This window comes from Adiantum capillus-veneris, chromosome 15 (genome assembly GCF_014529385.1).
Source record: "Adiantum capillus-veneris isolate H3 chromosome 15, ASM1452938v2, whole genome shotgun sequence".
NCBI lineage: Eukaryota > Viridiplantae > Streptophyta > Polypodiopsida > Polypodiales > Pteridaceae > Adiantum > Adiantum capillus-veneris.
In genome coordinates, this window is record NC_140945.1 from 62,526,501 (window position 1) to 62,536,007 (window position 9,507).

At 43.6% G+C, this 9,507-nt stretch overlaps 1 protein-coding gene across 1 annotated transcript; it reads left to right on the forward strand.

The window, feature by feature from the left end:
• Positions 1–5,579: 5,579 nt before the first annotated feature.
• Positions 5,580–8,408, forward strand: LOC147440772 (putative F-box/LRR-repeat protein 8). The gene has a single exon (XM_086482606.1). It carries the CDS (start codon positions 6,052–6,054, stop codon positions 7,576–7,578), a length of 1,527 nt encoding a protein of 508 aa, XP_086338732.1. The 5' UTR covers positions 5,580–6,051; the 3' UTR covers positions 7,579–8,408.
• Positions 8,409–9,507: the final 1,099 nt, after the last annotated feature.

The following is a 9,507-nucleotide window of genomic DNA, read 5'->3' on the forward strand; positions in this document are numbered from 1 at the left end:
TGGACCCCTCTCCCCCTAGCCAATCACATGCAGCATGCAGTCAAGTACATGGGTAGTCTTTTGACAAGTGTCCTCCTTATCCCTGAGAGAGAGAGAGAGAGAGCTTGAAAATATCTAGATATTTGTTGGATGGAACTAGAAGCTCATTGGACCCCACTTTAGCCAAGCCAATAACATTCAAGCACACCATGTGGTTAAGCATAGGGAGAGTCTGACATGTGTCCCATGTGCCTTTTGAGAAAAGGGGTGCCCTATGGGTGAGTGGAAGGTTAACTCAAAGATTCCCCTAACTTTGGGACTTTCATGCATAGGAAGCTTCTCAAGCAACTTCCTCATTAAGCTTGTAGGGTCTCTTTTTTACTCAAGCACCTTACCTACCATGCATAGGAAGCTTCTCAAGCAACTTCCTCATTAAGTTTGTAGGGTCTCTTTTTGACTCAAGCACCTTACCCGGGCCATGCATAGGAAGCTTCTCAAGCAACTTCCTCATTAAGTTTGTAGGGTCTCTTTTTGACTCAAGCCCTTTACCCCCCATGCATAGGAAGCTTCTCAAGCACCTTACTCATTAAGTATGACAAGTACCTCGAGTACCTTAGTCATCAAGCATGACAAACACCTTAGGTGGAGTTCCCACCTCAAGCTCAGCCCTAGCTTGCCTAAGGTCAAAGGACCTTCAACACTAACCATTGGAGGTCTTCAATGAAGCTAACCCTAAGGTCTTTTAATCTCCATTAGATGCACATTCATCTTTGATAGACGACCTCTTTTTGGACCCCTATTGAGATGTAAACATCTCTCTTCTTGGTCCCCTACTGAGGTAAGTCTAGAAGCTCTTATTACACATTGCTCTTTGATAGACCGTCTCCTTTTGGACCCCTATTGAGATGTAACCATCTGTGCTTTTGGTCCGGTGTTGAGATAGGTCTAGAAGCACATGTCTCTATTCTAACTCTTGTTCCTATTTATTCTCCCACATTAAATGATCAATTTAATATGAGAAAATCATTTGGTAAAGTTAGATATTATATTTTATGACATGAGGTAATGTGCTTTGTAGCACCACTGTCGAAATACCACACATGTGAATCTGCAGTAACTGACATGCATGCATCATGGCCATCAGGATTGTAAGTGCATTTTGAACTAAAAGCCCATTCTGCATCAACATCAGCATCATAGTCTCCTTTCACAGAAGACTCAACAATGGTTGCATTTGTAGTGGAATTAGCAAAAAGGCCATTGGTACGAAGTGGGTTTACAAGTTGAAACGCAAGCCGGATGGTGAGATCGATCGCCATAAGGCTCGACTTGTTGCAAAGGGTTATGCACAACAAAAAGGCATAGATTATGAAGAGACTTTGCTCCCACTTGTCGTATGACTACTGTGTGTTTTCTATGTGCATTGGCAGCTCATTTTGGTTGGGAGGTACATCAATCAGACATTGTTACTGCTTTCTTGAATGGTGACATATTTGAGGAAGTTTATGTAACACAGCCTCGCGGTTTTGTCAAGAAAGGACAAGAGGACAAAGTGTGCAGATGTAAGAAGTCTTTGTATGGGTTGAAGCAATCTCCTCGTGCTTGGTATGAGAAAGCTGACACTCATTTGGTCAAACCAGGATTTCGTAACAGTCCAACAGAAAGCACATTGTATGTAAAGCGTGAGCGTGATGTACTTCTCATTGTGGTTCTTTATGTAGATGATTTGCTGAACATTGGACCAAATGAGAGACATATTGCTGAATTTAAGGCTGATTTGAATGCTACTTTCAAGATGAAATATTTGGGGCTATTGCATCATTACTTGGGAATACAGTTTAAGCAGTGTCATGGTGGTATTGCCTTTTGTCAAAAAAGTTACATACAGACATTGCTATGTAAGTTTGGACTTGAGGATTGCAAACCTATTGTCACTCCCATGGAAACAGGTTTAAAATTGAGTCTTCATGATGTTGATGATCCTGCAAATGTCACTCTTTACCAAATTGTTGTTGGCTACCTCATTTATGTATGCAATAGGAGGCTGGATATTCAGTTTGCAGTCTCAGAGGTCAGCAGATTTGTGCATAGCCCAGGGTCTAAGCATTGGCAAGATGTCAAGAGGATTTTTCGCTATCTCAGTGGGAATTTACATCTTGGCTTGTTTTATCCCAAGGGGGGATCATTGCCGCCCGACTTACATGCTTTTTCGGACTCAGATCGGGTTGGTTGTTTTGACACACGAGTGGCCACAAGTGGTTTTTCTTTCACGCTTGGCAGTTCATGTACATCATGGTTGAGCAAGAAGCAACCTATTGTGGCCACTTCAAGTTGTGGGCTGAGTACAGGGCAGTCTTCACAGCTACAATTGAGTGTGTATGGCTCAGACACCTCATGGCTGATTTGGGTGTTGGATAGGACACTACCAACACTATCTACACTGACAGTCAGAGCGCATTGGCAGTTGCGAGGAACCCAGTTTTTCATGCTCGCACAAAGCACATTGAGGTGCATTACCACTATGTCAAGGAGAGGCTCTCAGCAGGAGAGCTCAGCATGGCTTATGTGCCAACACAAGACAACCTTGCAGATCTTTTCACAAAGGCATTATCTCGTGAGAAGCTCAAAGCTTTTCGCAGATCTTTGGACTTACTCCCCTTTGTGGACTGATCTCCTCAAGGCATGGCACTTCCCTTTACTCATGTGCTAGCTCGTTCACTACATCACTCCAGGGGGGATTTGTTACCATATACATGTGTTAGTGATGTGTGTGAACACACTAGGACCGTTGGGGCATTTTTTCCCTCTTTAGGAGGTTTTTTCCCCCGTGCATTGTATATATGCCCATCACTCTAGGGCTATCTATCTTTCCATTGCACACTAAGTAACACACTCTTTATTGTGTGCCTTGAGCTTCCTTCGTCTTCTCCAAGCTGTTTGTGTTTCTCTGCAACCCTAATTCCAACAAAAACATCAAAGTTCTCCTAATGGATATGTATTAAACAAGAATATATAGTCTTTTAAGAGTCTTCTAGAGAATACATGGATGCAACAAAAAGTGACATGGAGGGAAAAGGGAGCAAGTAGCAAAAAAAGAGATCAAACTTGATATTTTGAACAGTAATAGGCCAAAAAAGTAGGTAGGAAGCATTATACCATGGTTCTCAAAAGAAGAAGAAGTTGGATATGACTTTTAGTAGTACTCATTCAGTTTCCAAGAAGAGGCATTAAAGAAGGAAGACATGTGTGTAGACAGCTATTTTGGAGAATAAACTTTGAAGTTACATAGATTCTTACACTAGTTTAAGAACTTAATTACCTAATGGCCTTTCCTTTTTACTTTTGGACCCTAATGTGGCCTAAAGCCAAAAATGGATCCAAAGCGGTTGAATGATCTATTAAAATGGTGACAAGAGGCAAAAAGTACCCCGTTTATGCCATATGGTATATGCCACGGGCATTGCCACCCATCGTTAATACACAAGACCACCATGTGGTAAGTGCCACATGTGTTGATAGCGGCCATTGTGGACCTTGCCATGTGTATTGACAATCAGCACACATGACAGGTGCCAAATGGTGATTTGACTATCTCGCTCTCCCTCACATGTGCACACACAACCTCTCCTCTCTCTCTCTCTCTCTCTCTCTCTCTCTCTCTCTCTCTCTCTCCCCTTTCCTTGCCCTCCCTCTTTGTCTTGTCCCCCCCCCCCCACCCCCCCTCTCTCTCTCTCCTTCCCTCTTTGCTTCCCTCTCGAATCTCCTCTCCCTCAGTCCCTTTCTCCCCTCCCTCTCCCTCTCAATCTCCCTCCCTTGTGTGCGGCCTCTCCCCCAACATCTTTGTGTCCCTCTTTTTTCCTCCTCCTCCTCCTCCTCGTCCTCCTCTCTCTCTCTCTCTCTCTCTCTCTCTCTCTCTCTCTCTCTCTCACACACACACACACACACACACACACACACACACACACACACACACACACACACACACAATAAAAGTGCCACATGGTGGGTGTGGTTGTTTAGTGATCTCAAAATCGTGAGCAGATATCCCTTTCTAAATATGATGTAACACATTGAACAAGAAACCGTGACATTGAATCTATAATCATGTGTACTTTGTTGCTTCAATGAGTGAACACGAAACTATTTTGCCAAGCACACACACACACACACACACACACAGAGAGAGAGAGAGAGAGAGAGAGAGAGAGAGAGAGAGAGAGGGACCTATCATCACAATGTGTGTGTGTGTGTGTGTGTGTGTATACATTGTGATGATAGGTCCCTCTCTCTCTCTCTATACACATACACATATTATATATTGTATGTGTGTGTGTGTGTGGATCTATCTACACACACACACACACACACACACACACACACACACACACACATTAGGGTGCATTCAAACTGCCGCCAAGTCCAAACCTGTCGCAATTCACTTTTCCACCGTTGTCGGCAGGTGTCCGTGTGGTAGTTCAACCACCCAATTCACACACCACCTCATAAACTGTTTAGCCACTAACCCATGAGGGCAGAGTTTCATTGTGGACCGAGGCTTTTGATTGGATGGAGCTGGACGGTCCATCGTTTGGGAGAGGTGGGAAGGCCAAAAGCTTGAACTCCAAGGTTGGGCGTGACTCAACCAACCACAATGGCGTGGCAGGCAAGCGTCTGCATGCCGTGTGAATTGCCTCGAGAATGTCACTTCTTCTCATTGGCTTGCTTTTCAAGAAGGTGCCTTTGACTAGGTAGTGTGAACCCAAACTTATATATATATCTATATGTACACACACATATTGAGAGAGAGAGAGAGAGAGAGGAGATTGTAGACACAATATTAAAGTTATCGTGCATCAATTACTTGGTTGGTATCAATTTTCACACTTGACAAAGAAGATTTCCAATCATAGGAGGCCCACGAAATTTGTAAAAATCCAACATTTCCAATGAGAGCGGTGCATGGCGTGCTCGGTCCAAACAATATCACGCCTCTAACCTCCCCTTTAAAGCATTGAAGTTTACAACACTTAAGTCACTTCCAGCAACCCTATGCTCTTAGTGCATCCACATAAAAAAAGCACAATGTCCACAAAGCATGAGAATGTAATAACTCGATACATCAAAGGGGTAATCCAACTCAAGTGACATGAACAAAACTCACCACGCCTAAACAACAAATGGGTTAAGCAATCTCTCACAAATGTGTTCTTCTCTCAAACATGACAACATGTTGATCCCTAAAGCCTGCCACAAGTCCAAAATTACTCATGTCAACAAAAAGATCACCAACAACATCGTAAGTATTGCTATATCATGCAATTATGCACTTCGACACCAACAATATTAAAATCAATCTCAACAAGATTAAAAATCACAATGGTTTTGGCCAAAGGAAGATAAACCTTTTTAAGCCTTTATATATTCCTTACTAGAAGCCGCAAAACAAGGCTCCACACAATTACAACATCAACAATAACAAAAAAAAGAGAACTGCAGGCGAACCTGATATGAAGATTGTTGTTTGCTACATTTGGCACAAGCAATTGGACATAAGTATCCTAATAACAATTCAGCACCATCTTCACGGTTTAGCACCAAGGCTCGCTCTCTATGCAATGGAAAGTCTAGTAATGAGAGGAGGCTCTCGAGTCTTCCGAGAGCATGTTTCCAAGCTTTGTGAATCTTACCCATATTCGAGATTCCTGGCTACTTAAATATTGAGAAGTGGCCAGCTAATAAGCCAGCCGAGCTATCAAGCATGACCTCCTCCTTGCACAGGTGGGTTCTACTCTAATGCAGCAGTCGGTTCCACTTTCTAAAATTATGGATGCCGAGGCGTGGCGAAGGCGTGATTGATGGAAGTCTTCAGGTGCTACTTGCCCACACACTCACACAGACGATGTGGGCTGATCTTCTCATTTGCAGATCTCGCCATCGTTGAGCTCCATTCCTCCACACACACACACACACACACACAGAGAGAGAGAGAGAGAGAGAGAGAGAGAGAGAGAGAGAGAGAGAGAGTTTCAAGCTTACTAGTAGTTTCGCCTTTGTTCCTACCTGATTTCGCACATGGGTCAAGGTGCCTCCACCATGTCTTGCATCTCTGCTCAACCGGATGATGACGCAGAGCTGAATGAAAGTAACCAAGACACAGTTCATCAGCAGATGCCGCAATTTCCACATGTTGCAGAGAAAGACTATACTGCATGGCTGCCAGATGAATGCCTGGCTTTCATGTTTCAGAAGCTGGGCACTTTGGATCGAAACCAATGTTCACTTGTTTGCAAGCGTTGGCATGTAGTTGAAGCTCAGGGCCGGCAACGCCTTGCTCTAGTTGCACACGCAGACGTCGTCCCATATCTGCCCTCTATTTTTACGCGGTTTGATCACATTACAAAACTTGCTCTCCGTGGCGACCGCAAAGTGCTAGGCATCAGCGATAAGGGTCTGTTTCTGATAGGGCATCATTGCACGCATCTTGTAAAGCTCAAAATGAAGGGATGTAAAGAGATAACTGATGATGGGATCGATCTTTTTGCAAGGGCTTCTGGGGCGACCCTTCGCAAATTGGCATGTGGGTCTTGCAATTTTGGTGCTCGGGGAGTCAATTCTATCGTGAAGCATTGCTCTGCTCTAGAAGATCTTACGCTAAAGCGACTCAGAGGACTAGGTAATGGGCCGGCTGACTTCATAGGGCCTGGATGCGGTACAATAAGGCGTCTTTGCTTGAAAGAATTACTGAAGGCCCAGCTCTTTGGCCCTCTAATTGCAGGCTCCAAAAATCTGCACACTCTTATGATTTGCCGTAATCCCGGGAACTGGGACAAGTTGCTTGACATAATCACAGAACATGTTCATGGCCTTGTGGAGCTTCATATGGAGAGACTACAGATAAGCGATAGAGGCTTACAGGCCGTTTCTCGCTGTTCTCGGCTTGAGGTATTGTTTGTGGTGAGGACACCTGATTGTACTAATTATGGTCTATCAGCTATAGCCGAAGGCTGCAAACAGCTCAAAAAACTGCATATTGATGGGTGGAAATTAAGCCAGACAGGCGATGAGGGGCTTTCTGCATTGGCTACGAAATGTAGGGAATTGCAAGAGCTAGTGTTGATTGGCATAAATGCGACAGCGGCAAGCTTGGATCTAATGGCCTCCAATTGCTTGAGCTTGGAGAGGCTTGCCATATGCAACAGTGAGAGTGTGGGTGATTTAGAGCTATCATGTATTGCCGCAAAATGTCGGGCTCTGAGAAAGCTTTGTATCAAGGGTTGTTCCATTTCCGACCAAGGCATGAGAGGTCTTGCGCATGGATGCCCGAGGCTGATAAAAGTGAAAGTGAAGAAGTGCAGGGGTATTACATGGCAAAGTGCAGTGTGGCTTCAAGTACACAGGCCTCCTCTTGTACTCTCTTTAGATTGTGAAGCTCCGGAGACGCCAGATATTCTAGGAGAATCGGAAGAATCTTTTGAAGATGTGGAATCCACATCTATGAAATCAAGGTCTGCACTTGCGAGTGTCAAGCTTGCTTTAGTTGCAAGCGGGAGTTTTGTGGCATGCAGGTTCAGGAGGTGGTCATCATCTGGAGGGTCATGACACCAAGTTGTGCAGCTGCTGATAATTTGCCAAGTGTAAGTGGCTGTTGCTATGATGTCTTGGAATTTGGATTAAGGTCATTCACCCAAGATTCCTTTTGTTGCAGAATGCAACATTAGAGGTGAGTGACTTTAGTGTGGCTGGTCAAGTGCTAGCTTATTCTTTTGTGTCTTGTGAGAAGGGGAGGGAAAGGCCTATTGGTACTTAGCAACGATCAGTGTTTCTTGCTTCCGGTTTAACATTGATGGATTCTTAGCTCAAGGGACATTTCAGCTTGTGTTTTCTGACAGCAACACTCTCAATGGACACGTGGCTTGTGGTCTTTGGTCCTCAAAGCAAAGGTGCACGACTGCTTTTTCATCACCTGTTTTCATTGGTATCTCAATTTGGAGCAATTTTTTTTGTTTACTCTGCTTCACAGATGTTGCGTAATTGCCTTCTCCTTCCTATGACCAACTTCTTTATTGCAAATGTCACCCTGATGGTGAAATGTCTTTCTTGATGTATATTGCTGTGACCAAGGGTAACACTTATGTGTATCCTTATATGCTGAGCTTGTTCAAGAAAATTATCGAGGCTTATCCCAGGGAGATTGGGTATGATTATATGGATTTTCTTTGTTGCAATGGGAGGGGCATAATTGGTGTTCCAGACAATTGACAAATTGCATTTGCCATACTGAGTGACTAAGTTCGACCATTATTATTGTAGTTCCAACAAGTTTCCTGGTCACTGTAAGGATTGATGGTCGGTACATATGGTGACACCGATGTAGTTCTGAGTCCTTCCAGATGAAAAGTCCCATAAGTTCAAATGCATAAGATTAGATTTGTCCGGTGTCGGTAATTTTGCAAGCTCTCTCTCTCTCTCTCCCCCCCCCCCCCCCTTGCCACCAATTTTGCTATGATTCAGAAGTTTTTGGTTTACTATCAAAATATTCAAGGTGATGGCTATGGGGTTGGTACTTTTAGATGTCAGAGACCATGTGGTGGTAATTATCTCTTGGTTGTCCACATTTGTTCAGTCATCACTGTTTTGGAGTAATACTTAACTGTCATCCTTTGAAGATAGCACATAAATCTTGCAATGTACAGAGGTGTAGTGATAGCATGGTGAAATTGGACACATGAGTACATTCTTGAGGGGAAAATTGGTTTTGATGAATGTTGGTTTTTAAAGAAAAGAGCATAGACATAAGGTGGGTGGTTTGATCTTACCTACTAGTGAATGGCTGATGATTGAGCACCCCCTTTTGGGCTGGATTGTATGTGCAGCTGAGCCCTACAATCCAACCCAAAAGGGGGCAGCACTTTGTGACTAAGGAGATGCGAAGCAGCGAATTGTACAGATGTAATTGCAGATTTATAGTACCTGTCGATGTTGTCTATGAATTAATGTACTAGTCAATGCGTCAGCAGTGGGTATGCCTGTGCCATTGTGCCAGATTATGTGCACGGTTTACAAAAGTTGATATCTTGATTGGCAATTTGATCGTCTCTTGGTGGGGTGTTGTTGCCATGAGACAGTTTACGTTCTTATCTCCTTGTTATTGTGGCAATTAAAGATCATCAAACGCATTGGTGCAGTTGCCGATAAGTTGGATGTTCTCTTGATTCTTCTATGAGCGAGTTTTGCCTTCTGGTGGTGTGTTTTGAGATAATGGTGAGTTTGGTGCTAGTTCTTATGTGCTTTTGAGCATGGTATTTGCATCTATGTTGAAGAAATTTCCCCTCGCGCGTAATTGAAACCACAATCAGTGCCATGTGGGGTCTTTTACAATTTGGTTCACATTGCTAGCTTTGATGTGGCACCTGTTTTGTGCACATTATGTGCTACTTACAGCAATTTTATAGGTTCATTTATAGTATAGCCTGTTGGTAGGTTTTCAACAAATGGGAGAGCCTTATAAAGCCAAACACCAGGAGCTTA

Coding starts and splice junctions, on each gene's coding strand:
- LOC147440772 (XM_086482606.1), top strand. CDS start 6,052: ATGGGTCAAGGTGCCTCCACCATGTCTTGCATCTCTGCTCAACCGGAT.